The sequence below is a fragment of the Vipera ursinii genome, assembly GCF_947247035.1.
Source record: "Vipera ursinii genome assembly, chromosome: 1".
Taxonomy (NCBI): domain Eukaryota; kingdom Metazoa; phylum Chordata; class Lepidosauria; order Squamata; family Viperidae; genus Vipera; species Vipera ursinii.
The window spans coordinates 252,551,550-252,570,450 of record NC_139512.1 but is presented as its reverse complement, the minus strand read 5'-3'; the positions used below and the strand labels follow the sequence as shown (position 1 = coordinate 252,570,450).

The following is an 18,901-nucleotide window of genomic DNA, read 5'->3' as shown; positions in this document are numbered from 1 at the left end:
TTTATTAAAGATGAAAGAAATCAATGGGAAAAAATGAGGGTGCACAAATGCTGGTAGAAAGATAGGAAGTAGTATGTGTCTATTATGAGGAATGTGTGGCAAAAAAGTGAAAACTGATGAATATAAGAACAGGTTTCTGCCTATTTTATTACATGGAAGTGAGGGTATGTGTGGTCAAACATAAGTTGAATGTGGTGGAAATAGAGTTGTTAAGAACTGTTTGTTGTCAAGCAAGAGAGACAATCAGGAATCTGATTCGGTCACCGGGACTAGAGGTTTAGTCTTCTGAGCTTTTGGACTTGTGCTGGAGTCTATCCTCAGGGAACTTATGGTGACTGACCCAGACTGGATCCTGCAACATTATCCTGGGACACGTTACGTATATTCGCCTTCATTCATGAGAATCAAGAATTAATTGTGCCCATTGAACATTAATTGATATAGAAGAGTGACCAGTGAAAAAGGAGTCTGTGCGGATGATTTAGTTACAGTATATAGAGAAAGTGAATGAAGAGCAAATTGCAAAATGTATATGTGAAGAAAGAGTGCATGGGTTGAGAAGAAGGGAAGACCAAAAAAAAAAGGCATGATGGAATAGAATGAAAGTGAGCCACAAAACAAAACAAAACAAAAAAGGACAAAAAGTTTAAAGGAAAAAATTAATATTTTAAACAGTGTATGGACATGGTGAAAGAAGGATTGTTTGCAAGGATCAAAAGGTATGGAGAGGTATAGTAAATGGCACCTGTGTGAACTGAATTTAGCTATTTCCTTCTCTTTTTTTAATCATGTGCTTTTATTTTTCTTTTGCTTACTTCAGTCTTTCTTACTCTTTATTCACAAAATGGCACCTATCATGCTGGGGAATAATGATGGTTGCATTATGCATGTTAAATATATCCTCACTTTTCATTTTTTTTAAAAAAAATTGCAGCTCCTTTACTTATGAATCATTTGCCGTTCCTGCCTCCAAGACTGGATTCTGTTGACATGCAGTCTTCCAGAATTCCAGGCCGAAAAAGAGGAAGACCCCCACTCCATTCCAGCCCTATGAAAATGGCAGTTCATAATCTTTACTCTTCGCCTCCTGGATCTTTGCCGGTTGTGAAGATCCCAAAGAAGCGAGGGAGAAAACCTGGGTATAAGGTATGATATTTTCTGCTTCTTTCGTTATTTTACTTTTGTTTTTTGCCTTTGCTTAGATTCTGTCCTTGTGCAAAGCTTCGTCAGAGCACTTTGTTCAGGGTATTATCAGAAGACGTAGACTCTTCTAGCTGGCTTATCTAGATCTAGAGGGAAATTTGTAACAACCTGTTCTGGGGGAGCATGTCTATTGGGTTTTTATGAAGCCTTCCAAAAATCATTGTATAGGTGAAACTACCTATTCTGCATGAACCACAATTAGTGGCTTAGGAAATGGCATAAATATACTTCCCTCCACAGGACAATTTGCTGCTACTGCTGCTGAACAAGCTTTTCGCTTCTATGACCCCCCATGCTGTTTGACTTTCTTTGGCAGCTGAGCTAGTTTACTTACCACTTAGCTGTGTAGTAGGGGAAGAGGAATTGGTTTTCAGCTGCAATAAAGGGGCGGGGGGGGGGAAGAGGAGGAGGGTCTTTGGAATTTGGATGCAAGCTGCTTCCCCATTGAGGGAATTCATGCCTCAACCTTCTTCCTGAGATCTGAGGTTCAGCTGCCCTAGCAGATTGTGTTGTGAAATGTTGGTTTGACAGCTCTACATCTCTTCCTCAGTAATTCAGGTGAAAGGAGCAGAGGTGAAATTGACAACATACTGCACTTCTCTTTTTCCTTTGGCAAGTATCAGGCTAGGTATTAAGCAGCGAATTGCTTTGGTCTTCCTTCCTTCTTTGGGTAAAGTAAGGCATGAGGAATTTAGTTGTTATTGAAGTGTGTAAAAGCTTGGGCAGTGCAATGTTCTTGGTTATTCTGAGTAGTCGGAGGGATTGCAGGTCATTTGTAAAGGTTTTGAGGGATAGAGGAGTGGATAGTGATAGTGTACAACTGCCATTAATCTCTTTGCATAGCATTGTTGACAGTAATCATGAGCAGTTCTCTAGAGCTTTAAAGAAATGGAGTTTTTTTCAGCTCCATTTGCCATGAAGTCATTTTGGGACTTTCCTACAACCAAACATTTCTTTGTTTTCTCTATAGTTCTTCTTCAGATTGCTGATAAAGCAAAACACTACTTTAAACCAAATAAGAGTTCCTACATTTAACAGTAAAAACGCTATGGTTACAAATATCAAAAAAAAGCTCTATTTCCTGATTAGATAGGAGAAATTACTTATTTTGAACTGTGGCCAAAAAAAGAAAAAACCAGAAAAGATTTGATGTTTTCATTCCAGGAATCAAGCTTTATAGGATATTTACTAATATATTGCATTAGAAGCTATAAAATAAGTTGTAATTTGCCAGGTTCCTCCACGAATCACACAATGTTTACAATATCAAAAACAGAGTGTTCTGCTTCTAGTTCCTTTGAGATTTCACCTTCACAAAGTCTGTTAGATCAGGGGTCTCCAACCTTGGCAACTTTAAGGCTGAGGAATTCTGGGAGTTGAAGTCTACAAGTCTTAATCTTACCAAGATTGGAGACCCCTGTTAGGTTACTAATGTATATGCATCCAATCTAGAAAGCGAGTCCAATCAGAGCTGGTCATTTTTAATCTTTAGGAAGCTTGCCAAGACTACAAGACTTTTACATGTGATATTAATTCTGTCTTTTTCATCTGGTTTTTATTGTGTCCTTTTTAAAAAAAACAACATTATGAGCTATTATGAATTTCCAACAATTACCAGATGTAAAGATGACTAGAAAAAAACAAAACAAAACATGCATGGATATTTATTTAGAGAATCAGTTTATGTGACCACCCATGATATTTGGTAAATTGCACAGCAGATGATTTAATAACAGAACATTGATTTTAATGGTAAATCCAGACTTCAAAAACTATGAGTTACTTCTAAACTAACTTCTCATTCAGATGCAATTGTTCCATTGTAGGAAGACTTTTTAACATATGGAGTCCTTGGTACTCTGTCAGCTTGGCTGCTTGTTTGCAGACATTTCATTACCTGATTAGGTAGCAACATCATTGCTAGTGAAAGTGGAGTTTGCTACTTGTTTATATATAGTAGCTTGCTCTGCCAGTGTAGGTAGGAATATGTGTTTTTCCTTGGTACCTTCTTGTTTAGAGTATCTGCTTAGTTTTGTCTACTTGATTGCCTCCTTGATAGCTTTTTGATTATGAGAATATTGCTTTCTGCTTGATTGTTTAGTATTAATCTCTGTTTATCTGCTATAACCACACACCCCACCTACGTTGGCAGGGCAAGCCACTGTGTATATAAGCAGGGAACAAACCCCACAGTCATTATGACTGCTAATATTAGTCAGATAAGGAAATATCTAAAGGAAACCAACAAGTTCAGAGAGCACCAAAAATTCCACAGTCCAACCCTGAGATACGTATTTTTTTCTTCTATGGATACTTTTTAATATATGAAGATGCCTAAGGCTGAACAGCGAAACTTGTCTTTTATATTATTATGGAGTTTGAAAGTTATTTTAGCACCTAAATCTTACTGAGCAGATTTTACAAGACTCCTTGTTTTATATGGATTTTTTTTTAAAAAATGTAATTGGTACAACTTTTCTGCCTTACATTTTATAGCAACTAGAGCGGAAACTCAAGAAAAAATTGAAAGTGTGATAAATAGATATTTTCTTATTATTGGGTTGGAGTAATTCAGGCAAATAAATTTTTCATTAATAATAATAATAATAAGTCTGGATAGTGGATAGTACCTGGAGACAGCGGAATAGAAGAGAAAGAACTGGAGAAGATAACAAAATTCTAAAGACCTGAAAATAGAACTAGAACAACGATGGCAAAAGGAAGCAAAGGTAGTACCAGTAGTAATAGGTGCTTTAGATGCAATCCCAAAACAGCTGGAGCATCACTTGAACATCAATGGCATTGACAAAATCACCATCAATCAATTGCAAAAGGCAGCTTTACTTTGAACAACTTACATCCTGCAGTGATACCTTTAACAACATCAACATCAACATCTGACTATCCCAAGTTCTTGGAAATGACTCAATAGGTGGATAAAAATGCCAGATCCAGACTGAACATCTGGCTGACTACAACAAACCATAATTACTCTACATTCTGTGCTCTGGAGAGATACACAACAGGTTGTGACTTCTATATAGCATCCCTTTCAGGTTACTATTATATTCTTCTCCTTTCAAACACCTTCTCAGCTCTTTTCATTTTTCTTAATATGATTTACAGTAGTTTCCAGTCCCTCATGATGTTTGCTACCTTTCTCTATATCTGATGTAGTCTGTTGAATGCTTCGTAAAGTGAGGTAGCCAGAACTCCACATAATATTTGAAATGGGAGGGGAGGGGGAAGAAAGATGATCACTGCAGAAGAAGAAGGAAATTATGTACCTTGAAAACTGTAGTTTTGTGGTGCAGTCTAAAATTTCATTTGCCTTTTTTGCAGATTGCAGATTGTTGATTCATATTCAGTTTACAGTCATGTACTCTTCTCACAGATTCTTAAGACAGCATTAAGGGAGTGGTCAGGGAGTGCCGGCGGGCGATCCCCAGGGGGAGAGCGTTCTCGGTGGGCGCGCCTGCCCTATGGAATCAACTGCCTGTGGAACTCCGGATCGTCCCCGACCTTCGCTCATTTCGCCAGGACCTAAAAACCTGGCTATTTGAGTTAGCCAGCCTGGACTGAGGGCTTTTAATGTTTTAAATTTTAAATTCTTTTGGGGCTATTAATTTAATGTTATTTTAATTTGTACATTGCACTGTTTTAATTTGCCCTGTAAACCGCCCTGAGTCCCTCGGGAAAAGGGCGGTATATAAATCGAAACAAATAAATAAAATAAATAAATTATTTGTATACAGCAGGGTCCCCCCACCTGTGGGCTGCAGCCCACTAGTGGGCCGTGAGGAGATTGCAACTGGGCTGTGGAAATGGCCAGCTCATGTGTGGACATCCTCTGCGTGAGCAGAGAGCGTATGCGCGTGTGCTCCATTTGCGTGAGCAGCAGGTGTGCATGCATGCCACTTGTACAAATGAAGCTGCGTGCAAGTACATGCTTGCTGGTCGCTTGTGCGGAGCTATCCCCTCTCCCTTCCCCTCACCCCAGATATGCAAAGCCGTAAATGTGGGGGAACTCTGGTATACAGTATAGTCCAAGGGACATTTGTTTATCCTGTCCATAAGGATTTCTCTGGAACTTCTATCATCTAAAAAACAGATTTTATATCTGGCTTGGATAATTCTTCGAGAAAAGCATCTCTGTCATAGCAGTAACTCTTTCATATTGTATTGAAAGCTCCTCTCGACATTATTTTGAGATATAGTGTTCATATTGAATATTATATTTAAGTGAATATAGGTGAAATGAAGAAATGAATTCTTATCCATAAGTTTTGTATAATTTTCCATTTTCCATTATTATTTTTTCTGAGCAATTGCATTAAAAATGCATTAAATTCAAAACTAAATATGCCTGTTGCAGTCCATTCTATGCATCTCTGCATTTATAATTATGGAAAATTAAAAAGTCATAAAAAATCACCATATATGGTACCGATAAAAGACCATATTGTTTTGAAATTAGTTTGAATCACTACCTAAAATCTGGTAATAGTCTAATTTGGCTGTAAATGAAGGTGCTGATGCAAAATTCTTGGCTTCTTTTTGAGATGGAATCAATCCTCTAATCTGAAAGAGTACAGGCAGTCCTCGGCTTACAGCCACAAATGAGCCCCAAATTTCTGTTGCTACATGAGACACTTGCTAAGTGAGTTTTGTCCCATTTTATGACCTTTCTTGTCATAGTTGTTAATTGGTTCACTGCAGTTGTTAAGTTAATAGTACCGTTGTTAAGTGAATTTGGCTTCCCCATTGATTTTGCTTGTCAGATTGTCGCAAAAGGGGATCACATGACCCCCTGGGACACTGCAATCGTCATAAATAGGAGTCAGTTGCCAAGTGTCTGAATTTTGATCATGTGACTGTGGGGAAGCTGCAATGGTCATAAGTATGGAAAATGGTCATAAGCCACTTTTTTCCGGTCCTAAATGAACTGTTGTAAGCAGAGGACTACCTGTAACTTTTCTGTTATGATATCTAGCAACTCTTGACTGAAGAGGTTTTGACAGAGATTGTGTGCATCTATAACAGACATGTCAAACTCGCAACGTCACATGACGTCACGAACGTATTGGGATGGTTTTGCCATTGCCGGCAATGGGGTGGGTGTGACTTCTGGATGATGCATCCGGCCCATGGGCCGGCAGTTTGACACCTTGATCTATAAGATAAAAAGATGCTTGACTATGCTACTCCTGCATGTGAAATATACAGATACAAAAAACCTCTTACATTTAGAGCATATGCATTACTATTTACTTTGGTTTCCTTCTATGTTGTCTGTAAAATTTTGTGCTAATTGCTTCTTTTCTTTTTTTAAAAACAAAATCTCAATATTTTGAGTGTTTTATTTCATCACATTGCATCAAATATTACACTTCTCAATTTATTATTTGGTGGAGTTTGTTGTATTGTTATAGATCTATTGTTAATCACCAAGAATCATTCTGATTGCAATGTGCATAAATTAAAACAAGTAAGTAGGTGAGAGTTTTATTGTTGTGAGTAAATGATGATCCAAAATGTTGCAGAACGCTTATATTGAACACAGTAACTTCAAGGATACTTATCATGTATTCTGCCTGTCTGTCTGTCTGTCTGTCTGTCTATCATCTACCTACTTACCTACCTACCTACCTACCTTGGAAAGAATTGTAGACTATTGAAACACTCAGAGTTGGACTGGTAACAAAATAAAAGGTCTCCCCATTAATATTCCTTAATAAGAGTGTAGTTTTACTATAACCATTAAAATATGCAGGACATCCAACTTGAAATTGCCCACATTTTATTTGTTTATTTCTTCTATTTCTAAGGTCTTTCATTCTTGGCAGTTTACAAGAAGATTAAAGACATCAGCAGAAACATATGCAAAAGAAATTGTTCCCTAATTATTTCATCAGCTTGTTCCTACAATCTGATTTTATCTAGGGTAATGGTAGTGTCGATTTATCTACAGATTTGATTACCACTTTGAGGATATTTTATTTCTAAAACCAGTTCTGTTTTGATAGGTCATTATTTATTTTATTCCTGATTGCATTTATTATCTGCCTTTCTGATAGAAAAGGACTGTTTTAGTTGCTAAATGTTCAGGAGGCTAGAGAAATTCTCAGGCTCCTCGGAATACAAAAAAACATTTTACAAAATAACCAAAGGACAATGTGAAGCAAACAAGTTTACAGTTACAGTTGGATTGTGGATCTGCATTTCTATGCTATGTTGTAACACATAACTGTACAGGCATCAGTGTTATTTACAATAGGTGGCTTTACTTCTTCCTTGTGAATTTATTTAACAACTGCATTATACGAGACATCAGTGCTTACTCATTTTGACACCAGTTTTTGGCAGATTTTTCAGCTGAAAAAAATTAATATTTTCCCTCTTTTTAACTCAGTAAATAATCACTATGAATGTTTGCCACTGCCTTCATGGTTTTCTTTAGTTCCCAAACATTGTCTTCCTGGAAGGCACTTATTTTGCTGGTTCTGCTACAAGTTGTTTTTTTTTTGCTTGCCACCTTGCACTCTCACTTGACTGGAGCAAGTGTGTGATTGTGTGTAGCCTTTTGTGCTGTCATTCTGTTTGTAAACTACATATATCAAGAGTCCACATCCCATCCACATTAAAACTGCAAGATCATCTAATCCCAATTTGGGGAAAGATTTCAGTTCAGATGACAGGGTTGTATGTTGAGCTTTGCTCTCAAAGGTTTTGCTAAAATAGCTTTTCACAAGTACCACTCTGGAGATCCAGATTTATTACACTTTGCCCCTTATCTACATATTTATGAAGCCGTCTGTTCACCACTACCATCTCCATGCTGCTTATGCATACCTAATGCTATTTTTGTGGAGAAGCCATGTTTAATAAAGTAGCCTATTTCACTCCGACATAATGATTTCCAGTGTCAGTGGTGGAGGAATGACAGTCTAGTTGAAGGGAGGGCTAAATGGGTCCATAACAACCTAAGAGAGGGATTTCTACATCCTTGGGGGAAAACGTGTAGCAGTCTATTCATAATTTAAATAAAAAATAAAAATGTTAATATAGTCTCTGTTCCCTCCATTCCTGCTCCCTCTCCTTCGGCCCAGTTTCCAGCATCAGCAAACATCCAATAGGAATATATACAGGCACTTGTTTTCCAGAGAGCATTTGCTGCTACACTTATTGTCAAGTAAGCCGTGTGTGATTCACAACTGAAGTCATAGTTATCCAAAGGGAACTGTTGTAGGACCAGTCCAAGCTTTAAAATTATCAGGTGCTACCACTGTGTTTGAAGAATAGTCCCGAAAAATGTGAATGTGCTGCAGTATTTCACTGAAATGTTGGTGCGCGTCTATGTTTGTGTGTATGTGTGCAGTGCTTATCATTTCCCAAATGTCTTTATTCAGGGCCAAAGCTAAATGACTGATTTATTCATTTCCAAGAATATAAGAGGCATGGTGGCTCAATGGCTTAATAACACTGGAGATGGTTTCCACTCCAGCGGTTCAAGTTCTAGCACTGTATGTTTGAGGTGAGCTCCCGAATAAGCTGGTGCTTGGTGCATCAGTCAGATTCCTGTCCTCTGAACCTTCCCAGTTGTGGCATCTGTTTGTGAGGCAGTTCTGGGGAGGGAGGGTGCCTTGGGTGATGTGCAGGAAGACCCACTTGTCTTCTTTCTGATGAGAAACCAGCTTGCCCTCTTGTGACGCACTGTGGGAGGCACGTGAGAGTTTCCTACAACAGAGCTGATACCTTGGCAGCCAAACTTCTACTCTGCAATTGCATTGTAGTCTCCTGGCTACTGTAACAATGCCATACACTAATAATAATAATTCCAAGAATATATTATTCTGTCAAGGAAACATTTTTCAGATAGTTGGATTTTTGCTTTTTTAAAATTTCTATGGGTAAACATTTCTGTTTTAGTGAAGTACAACATAAACACAGTGGTGGGCTTAGATTGATCTGAGCTTGTGGTGTAATGCTTCCTTAATGCACATTTAGATGGCAACGTGGGTTAGTTTGCTAACTTCAAAATTTGGCAATAATTCCTTGCTGTATCTGGGGACTTCTCTGTTCATTCTGCTGATGGACTATGGGAACCCACTCCAAAATTTTCTTTTAGCAAATGTGTTATACAAGTGGAAGATTTTCATCCATTCCCTGTGCTATTTCAAAGCATGGTTTTTGCCTCTGTTTTGTAGAAAGGGCAAATACAAGGAACAGTAAAAGAAAATATGTGGCAGCTGTTATGAAAACATAAATTTAGCCCAGGAAAATAGGATGAGAAAGGAACCCAGGATTGCCCTGCCTTCACTCTCTTTGGTAGAAGAGAGAGGGAAGGACAAATCCCATCAATATTATAACCATATTTTGCAATATTATGACCATATCAACAGAGTTCTAACATCTATGTTTCCTGACGATGTCCACCTTGAAGGGCTAACGGGAACTCAAAAATAGGATTAAACTTGCTAAACACCGAGGAAAGCTAAGTTGAAAAGCGCCAACATGGGACCGCCACTGGGACAATTGGATAGAAATAGTTAGGGATGTCCAGATTCAAAGATGAAATCACTCAGGAACTTCGCAGTTTAGTCTGTTCAGATCAGGTTTTGTCTTTATGCTGAATCCTAGTTCATGATCCATATTAAAGAGGGGTCCAATCTGAGGCCTCAGTTGAAAGACACTCCTATTGAGTTTAGCCCCTAATCCAGGAAACCCAACCAGCTCTGCAGTTTTTGTTTATAGACATGGTGCTTCCAGTAGATCTGGAGTTCAGACCTACCATTTTCCAAGAGCCTGCACATTTGTTTGTTTGTAGTTCTCCACAATACAGGAGCAGACATGCCCAGGGAAAGGCATGAAGACTAGCTCAGCATTCCAGGAAGTAAGATGCTTCTTTCATATGAGGCTGCCCAGATGTATTAGCAATAGCACTTAGACTTATATACCACTTCCTAGAGCTTTTAGAGCCCTCTCTAAGTGGTTTATAGAGTTAGCATATTGTCCCCAGTGATCTGGATTCTCATTTTACCGTCCTTGGATAGTCAATCTTGAGCCAGTTAAAATGGAACTGCTGGCAGTGAGCGGTAAGTTAGCCTGAAATACTACATTGTTACCACCGGGTCACCACAGTTTATTAAACCATTGACTTGCCACTTTCTTGATCACCAGGCTGTATAGCTTTGCGTACCAGGAAAATTGTACTGTAGCCCATTTGGGCAGTGCCAGATTAGGGAAATATACTTTGCATTGATAGAACATTCACTAGGTCTGGACCATTCACTAGGTGGCAAATTTTAGATTTTGGGAGAGATTAGACTTGCCATAAAATACTACTACTATCTTCCTAGAGAAAGTATTTCTATATTTCTATATGTGTATGCACAAATGTGAGAACAAGTGTAAGAGAGAGTATTTTGACTCAAGGGAGAAACAAAAATAGGGTTAAAGTTGCATAAGTTTTTTAAAAAAAAACCTGTGTGAGGTTAGGCACAAGCATGTAATGGTGGATTGTTTGTATCTGGTGATTTTCATTTTGGCAGACAAATGAGATCATTTCATTTATTGATTTACTGTGTTCTATAAACTCTACATCAGATCTAAATTAGAACTTCTAACATGCAATTTTCTTCTCCATTGCTTTTGATTGTCTATGTGAAAGTCTGTTTAAATTAGACAAGGTTTCTCTCCCCCGCTCCCCCCCCCTTTACTGCTTTGGATTGGCTTTGTGGGTTTATAGCATTATTATGAAAATATTTTAAAATATTTTTTTAAAAAAAGAAATATAAAGCTTAAGGAGTCAGAGAAATCAAGTGCAGTTATGAAGGTTCTGTGCTGGACTTTATTTCAGGCTGTTCATCCTCCATTTCTTTCATGGAACAATATAAAGTCCCAGTTTCTGGAGAGTTACTTGACTCTGGGTGGATCTTACACAATATTTGTCTAGCTTTCCAGTCATTGTAATTTGTCACAAAAATAGCTTCAGTAGAGATGGAGAAAGGTATTCCTTTTACCTGTATATATTCTTGGAAAAAAAAAAGCCAACTGGGCCAGTCACACACTCTCAGCCCTAGAAAAGGGATAATGGCAAAGTACTTCCAAAAAACTTCACCAAAAAATCTGCAGTGGCTAATCGAAAACAGTTGCCAGGAGTCAACACTGACCCAGTGGCACATGCATTCACACACGCTGAATACCTGGATGGGAGGAGAGGAGACTAGTTGTATCTTTCTTTCTTTTTTGCATGGAATACGAGTGGATACATTTTTATTCTTTCAGGAGATTCGGCAGTTCAGGGAGTAAGTCTTGGTATTCTCTAGTGGTTCTCAGCATTTCTAGCTAGGTAAAATTGATACTGCTGCAAATTTTGAATTTTGTGAGGGATTAGCGGTAGAAATAGAGTGAAAAGCATGCAGCCCTTTAGCTGCAATATTGTTGCATACCTATAAAAGTCAACCTGGGGCCAATCTCTTTAGTAAAGTCTAGACCAGAGGTGGGGAACTACAGTAGCGCCCCTTTATGATTTGTGGACTTCAGCTCCCAGAATTCTTAAGCCAACCATGCTGGCTGAAGAATTTGGGGAGTTGAATCCACAGGTCATAAAAGGGCCATAGTTCCCCACCTCGGTCTAGCTGATTACAGCCTACAGAATCTGCAGCTGACTCAGGTGCAGTTGAACTAGAGCTGTAGTTGGACATGGCATTTGTACTCATCAGGGACTCATTCATACTCTCGCAACAAGGGGTAATGGCAACAGAAGTTAAGAGTAAGAAAAGAAAAGGCTGCAGCAGATCATTCCAATTTGCAGATAGAGATCGTCTTTGCCAAACTGCAGTGAGTTCAAACTTATTTCTCCAACCTGGATATATGAAAACCTGTTTCACATTATCCTGCTTTAACTTATAATATGATCTTGGCTTTGGATGCACATCTATAAATTACATATTTGCTTCCCAAGTCTGTCTCAGTAAATTGCTAAATGTGCTCCTTGTTTACAAAGACATATGTCTTGTAGCATTTATAGAAAAAAAAACCAGATGGATTTAATCATACCAGCTTTATCACTATTACTTATTGACATGTGTGGCAGTATGGTGGAAATATATTTACAGAAATTTCATTTAGAAGGATGTAGGGACTGCGATAAGCATGTGTCAGAGTCAGACTGACATTTATAAAAGGGGGAAATATGTCTTTGAACATGTAGATTTTACATAACTGACTTTTAATAGGTCCCTTAGTAGCAACTAAAAGGGACGCGGTGGCTCAGTGGGTTAGGACGCTGAGCTTGTCGATCAGAAGGTCGGCAGTTTGGTGGGTCGAATCCTGAGTGCCGCATAACAGAGTGAGTGCTTGTTACTCGTCCCAGCTTCTGCCAACCTAGCAGTTCGAAAGCACGTAAAAATGCAAGTAGAAAAATAGGGACCATTACGGTGGGAAGGTAACAGCATTCCGTGCGCCTTTTGCATCTAGTCATGCTGGCCACATGACCACGGAGACGTCCTCGGACAAGCGCTGGCTCTTCGGCTTTGAAACGGAGATGAGCACCGGCCCCTAGAGTCGGAAACGACTAGCACGCATGTGCGGGGGAACCTTTACCTTTACCTTATAGTAACAACTAAATTGTATCCCAGTATATAATATATGAAAATAATTATATTGATAAGAGTAATTGCAAGTTAGTGATACTTTCCAACTAAGATGCACATTGGGAGTGTGAGTATAAAGACCTTGATGATTCCCCACTGTCTCTTTTCTAAGTTCTGGAAGAAATAAATTCTGGGACAAATTACACCTTAAGGCAGGGCTTTTCAACCAGTGGTATGGGTACCACCTGTGGTACGTTGGCACCTGGCAGGTGGTACGTGACCATCCTAGAAAAGTGGTATCGGGGGAGGGGAATGAGCTGAACTGGTGGCAGCACCGCACAAGCCTGAGCGAGAGATGACTGGAGCTGCAGGGCTGTCAGAGCTCAGCAGAAGCACTAGGATCAGCACCAGGCTCCAGCTGGAGCTTGGTGCTGATCCTGGAGCTTCTGCTAAGCCCAGAAGAAGTGCCGATCAGCTGGAATGTTGCAGCATCTCCAGGGTCTTGTGATTTACATTCAGATGCTTGGCAACTGATTCATATTTATGATGGTCACAATGTCCTAGGGTCATGTGAAGTGACCAAAACCTGCTGCAACCACCCAGCAGATGGGGCGAATAATAACCAAACACCCCCCACCCCACCCTCGCTCCCAATCCTCAACAGAAATGCTCAGAACAATGAAAACCTCGGACAGGAGGAAGAGCGCCACTGGACAGGCAGGCAGGTGTCTTGCTTGTCTGTGGCTTGGGGGGCACTTTTTTCAGTTTCATTTTAATTTCGAACAGTCACTAAGCAAGCTGTTGTAAGTTTAGGACTATCTGTACTTCATCACTTTTTTCCTTTTTTTTGTTTGGTCAAGTTTTTGACACCTTGCTAGGCGACTGGTGGTGCTCGGATGTGGCCATATTCTAAAAGTGGTACAATGGGTGAAAAGGTTGAAAAGCCCTGCCTTAAGGTAGTGTTGTGCATGGCAACTTAAAATGCAATTTGTTTTTATCTTCTTCTTCCTCTTCCTTATATTTCTCTAATTATTAATTAGAGAAATTAATAAACTCTCAACAGACTTGAACAGTGGGCCCTATCTAACAAAGTGAAATTCATTGCACTGAAAAGTAAGGTTTCACACTTAAGCAAGAACAACCAAATGTACAAGTACAGATTAGGTGAAACTTGCTCAGTAGCTGTAATTGTGAGAGTGATCTTGAAATCCTAGTAGACAATCATTTACATATGAGCCAGCAGTGTGCTATAGCAACCAAAAAAGCCAATGCAATCCTAGGCTGCATTAACAGATGAATAGAATCATGATCACGTGAAGTGTTAGTATCGCTTTATAAGACCTTGGTTAGACCACGCTTGGAATACTACATCCAGATTTGGTCACCACAATATAAAAAAGATGTTGAGACTCTAGAAAGAGTGCAGAGAACAGCAACAAAGATGATAAGGGGGCTAGAGGCTAAATCATATGAAGAACGGTTACAGGAACTGGGCATGGCTAGTCTAGTGAGGAGAAGGACCAGGGGAGACATGATAGCAGTGCTCCAATATTTGAGGGGCTGTCATAGAGAGGAAGGGGTCAGCCTATTTTCCAAAGCACCTGAAGGCCAGACAAGCAATTACGGATAGAAACTGACCAAGGAGAGAATCAATCTAGAACTAAAGAGAAATTTCCTGACCGTGAGAACAATCAACCTGTGGAACAGCTTGCCTTCAAAGGTTGTGGGTGCTCCATCACTTTTAAGAAGAGACTGGACTGCCATTTGTCTGAAATGGTGTAGGGTCTCCTGCTTGAGTGGTGGGGGGTTGGATTGGAGGACCTCCAAGGTCCTTTCCAACTCTGAAGTTCTAGGACTAGGTTCTATATTGGGGAAAGAATGCCATGTCACAGAATTTGGGGAGTTGAAAGAGCTCAAAGTTGTGGCATAACAGAACAGATTTGATATGTTTATTCATGACCAACATCTGTTGTGTCTTCCAGCTGAAATCTCGTGTTCTAATGACTCCTTTAGCAATCTCCCCACCAAGAAGCACCCCAGAACCTGACATTAGTTCAATCCCCCAGGATGCGGCTACGATTCCCAACTCAGCAGCACCACAAGCCCTCACAGGTATGTGGAATCAAATCCACCAAAATGAAAGCCTTGTTTTACACCCCGTGGTTTTTAAGCTTTCTTCCCTGTCCTTCTGAGAGCCCCAAGACAGCTTATCAGTTAATTGGCCAGCTGTCTTTCCAAACTGATGTTTTCCTCTATTTTCGTTTTCAGTATTATTTGCTACTTTGGTGGTACATAATAGAAAAAGAGATGCGCAGAAGCAACTTGTGTACTGACTCTGATTTAAGAGACTCTGTGCCACAGGCTGAAAGTAAAATATGGGTCCTTTTGAATGAATAGATCCATCATCAGAACTTAGAAAAGCCATCTGCGCTCCTCAATTGTGCTTACAATGGGGTCTCCGGCTTTGTTTACATTTTCTGCTTTGTTATGCATGCTTTCAGTGGCTTATGGAGCTGTGTAATGCTATTATTGCCATTACCCCCCTATTTAACCAGAATAAAATGCTTTGAGACTTTTTATTGTCGAGTCTGAGTAGCTGTTAACACTTCAAGTACTACATTTTTATTACGATTATAATAATTGTGTATTATCCACAGCACTGCACATCTATCTTCTTTGCTGTGTGATAATTTCTTTGTCACCTCTCTAATCTCTGTCACAGGATGACAGAAATGTTCCGAATGATGACAACTCTAACGCTTTTGTGGCCAGCAATAATAATGTGTCTTGTTTTAATATGACTGAGACCAGGTCTGTTAAGACATAGTCATAGATAGACCTGCATACAATAGAGTATCCTTCTTAAAAGAAAAAAGTTCTGGTATATCAAATGTTAGCCTTTTTTGTTCCAGAAAATTTTACAAGCTACTTTATTAATCTGTGCAACTACATAATAGATTGATTAAGGTTATTTTTGTCAGAAGGACTCACTGGAGAAGAGCCTAATGCTGGGAAAGATTGAGGGCAATAGAAGAAGGGGATAACAGAGAATGAGGTGGCTGGATGGAGTCACTGAAGCAGTAGGTGTGAGCCTAAATGGACTCCAGAAGATGGTACAGGAGAGGAAGGCCTGGAGGAACATTGTCCATGGGGTCGCGGGGGGTCAGACACGACTTCGCAACTAACAACAACAAAGTTATAGTAATGAATTGCATTGAAAGTTTAAATCCAAGTAGTATGGAATACAAGATAATATGGAAGACTCAGTAAAAGTCTTTATGCTGACCTCTGGGATAATTAGAGAAACATGGATGAAGAAAAAGTCACAATCCCCTTTCTTCCTCAGGAATTGTAACTTTTAAAAAAACAAAAACAAAACTTCATTTTATCAAATTTTAACCAATTTGATTTCTTGCTTTCTTCCATGTTTTATTCTCATGATTTTCTTCATTATATAGAACCAAGGTTTTCAGCTCATTCTATATGCCTAAATTTCTGGCTACGATTGGAAATACTTCTGTTCTCTGGAAACAAATCCATATTTGTACAGTTATCCAGTGAAGCATTTTCCAACAGGATGCCAGATACGTGGGGTCTGCAAAGGCCTGAATCTCCAGTTTACAAAACCAAATTAGAGACACAGAGAGGAAATTATGTTTTATGAAGTTGTTAGAGATCCTTTTGGACAATGGCTTTTTCCCTTCCTGCAGTCTGCCTTTATGTCAACAAGCAAGCGAATGTGGGGCCGTATCTTGAGCGAAAGAGAGTGCAGCAACTCCCAGATCACTTTGGACCTGAACGACCTTCCACGGTGCTACAGCAGGCAGTTCAGGCATGCATTGATTGTGCCCACCAGCAAAAGACTGTCTTCTCGCTTGTCAAGCAGGGCTATGGCGCTGAAATGGTTTCAGGTAAAACTGGAGACAGTGCATTGCAGTAAATGTATTTATGCTTTCAGGAGTAATAACAAGGGTCATGGGCCTTGGATAATATTCTATTCAGCATTCATTGATAAAAATGATAAAAAATAGAGTTGGTAGGGCTTTGTTTTATGCCTGTAATGCATCCATTCCATATTTGAGCAAGTCTGGTTTGGTTGTAAGTTGCTTAGAGTCACCTCTAGGAGAGGTGGGTGGCATATAAATTTAATAAATGAATAAGTAGAGCCAAGAATGAAAAGCTGTTCACCAATGGAAATTCATCTCCACTTTGAGTTGTCATACATTCGTGTGAACATCTGAACAGAGTCCATATTTTTTGCATTTCCAATCCACCTGATTTCATTGTTCAACTAGTTTCTGTGCCCCATGCCTGTTTGTCAATAATTAGGTGATTCCACATTTATAATATGTCATGGTTTAAGGTAAAGTGTTAAGTGGAATTTGACTCTTTGTGGCTATATGAACATGTACTTTTCTTGTTTGTTCTCTATATTGCAATCCTTGGATCTCTTGCTAGTATCCTAAACAAGTACTGTACTGTATTAATTAGCTGTTACTCTGCTCAGCTTGTTGACATAACCTAAGGTCAAACAGGTACCGTCACCTGCTGGGACAAAGACAGCCATTTTATCTACCCTCAACCACAGAAACTCACTGGGTGACTTTGGACCAATCATTCTCTCTCAACCCAACCTACTTCAAGGGTTGTAAAATGGGATGAGGATATGTTGCTTCTACTCTTTGGAGTTTCTGACTGAAAATGAAATGGGATATAAATCAAATACATACATACATACATTATTTTAATGAAATGATCATGTGCGAGCACTCTAACTGCTAGCCATTAGATCATATTCTCTTCAAGAGATATTATATATTTATTATACCATAGTGGGCTATTAGGATACTGGCTTCTGTTTTTTGAAGTGTTTTAATCCATATTTCATGTCTGAATTTCATTACTGAAATACAGTAATGAATCACAATATTTATATCATCCTTTTAAAAATACAGATGGAAATATGCTTTAAGAAATGTGGTTGTTTGTTTTTTTTGAAATATTGACAATTATCTTCTCCATTAAATCTGTTTTACTCCACTACCAAGACTTGTCACATTGTGCAATTCTAAGGTTTATCCCACAGTGCAACATTTATTTATATTCTGTTTCCATTTTCATTTCTCCTCTGGGCATTTTGATCCTATTTGCACGTGAAAGAACAAAAAGCTAAACATACACATACAAAAAATATATATACTTTCGCTGAATTCTGAAAACATGCCAGGTTGTAATATTTAGTAAAATTATTGTTATTTTCTTCTATGGCTAAGGCCGAATTCCTGTAAATATGACTGCAATGGCAACTCAAAGTTTCTGATTAGACTCAGTTCATTGTAGCAAGAGTGAAAATATAGCATTTGTTTTTAAGATCGCTGACATCTTTTTTATTTCCATCAAAACTGACAAAACTGAGGAACCATTAGTATAAAGTCCAACCCAAATAATTCTCTTGTCACAACTTTCATATTAGGCTGATATAGACCAGTTTCACTATATCAATGGTGGGGAAGGGCCATACTCAGTCCCATGGACATCAGCCTGCTTTGCATGTCACACTGAAATAACTACAACTACCTACATTTTTTTTCTATCTCTCCTTCAGTTTCTGCCTCTTTTGAAGGAAAACAACACCTCTTGAGTCTCCCGGTTGTGAACAGTATTGGTTATGTTTTGCGATTCCTCAAAAAGCTTTGCCGCAACTTATTATGCGACAATCTTTTCAGCAACCAGCCTTTTCCACAATATAACACTTCTGAAAACCCAGAAGAATATGAAAATGGACAGATGGAATCAGGTAGGTTTAAGAGCTATAACAATATGAATCTTCCAAGAGTGAGGCCGTTGGTGTAGTGGTTAAGGTATTGGGCTAGAAACAAGGAGACTGTGAGTTCTAGTCCTGCCTTAGTCACAAAGCCAACTGGGTGACCTTGGGCCAGTCATTTTCTCTCAGCCCTGGAAGGAGGCATTGGCAGACCATTTCTGAAAGAGCTTGCCAAGAAAACTGTAGGGACTTCTCCAGACAGTCTCCGAGGATCAGACATGATTGAATGGAAGGAAAAAAGATCCCACTAAGTAATTTCCAATTGATTATCATACCA

General features: G+C 39.1%; 1 protein-coding gene across 1 annotated transcript in view; it reads left to right on the top strand.

The window, feature by feature from the left end:
* Positions 1-975: 975 nt before the first annotated feature.
* Positions 976-18,901, top strand: part of SCML4 (Scm polycomb group protein like 4) — a 49,775-nt gene continuing 31,849 nt past the window's right edge. Inside the window, exons 1-4 of the mRNA XM_083349370.1 lie at positions 976-1,146; positions 14,783-14,912; positions 16,511-16,711; positions 18,406-18,597. Coding sequence (XP_083205496.1) covers positions 991-1,146; positions 14,783-14,912; positions 16,511-16,711; positions 18,406-18,597 — 679 coding nt within the window. The 5' untranslated portion in view covers positions 976-990. The remainder of the gene's footprint in view (positions 1,147-14,782; positions 14,913-16,510; positions 16,712-18,405; positions 18,598-18,901) is intronic.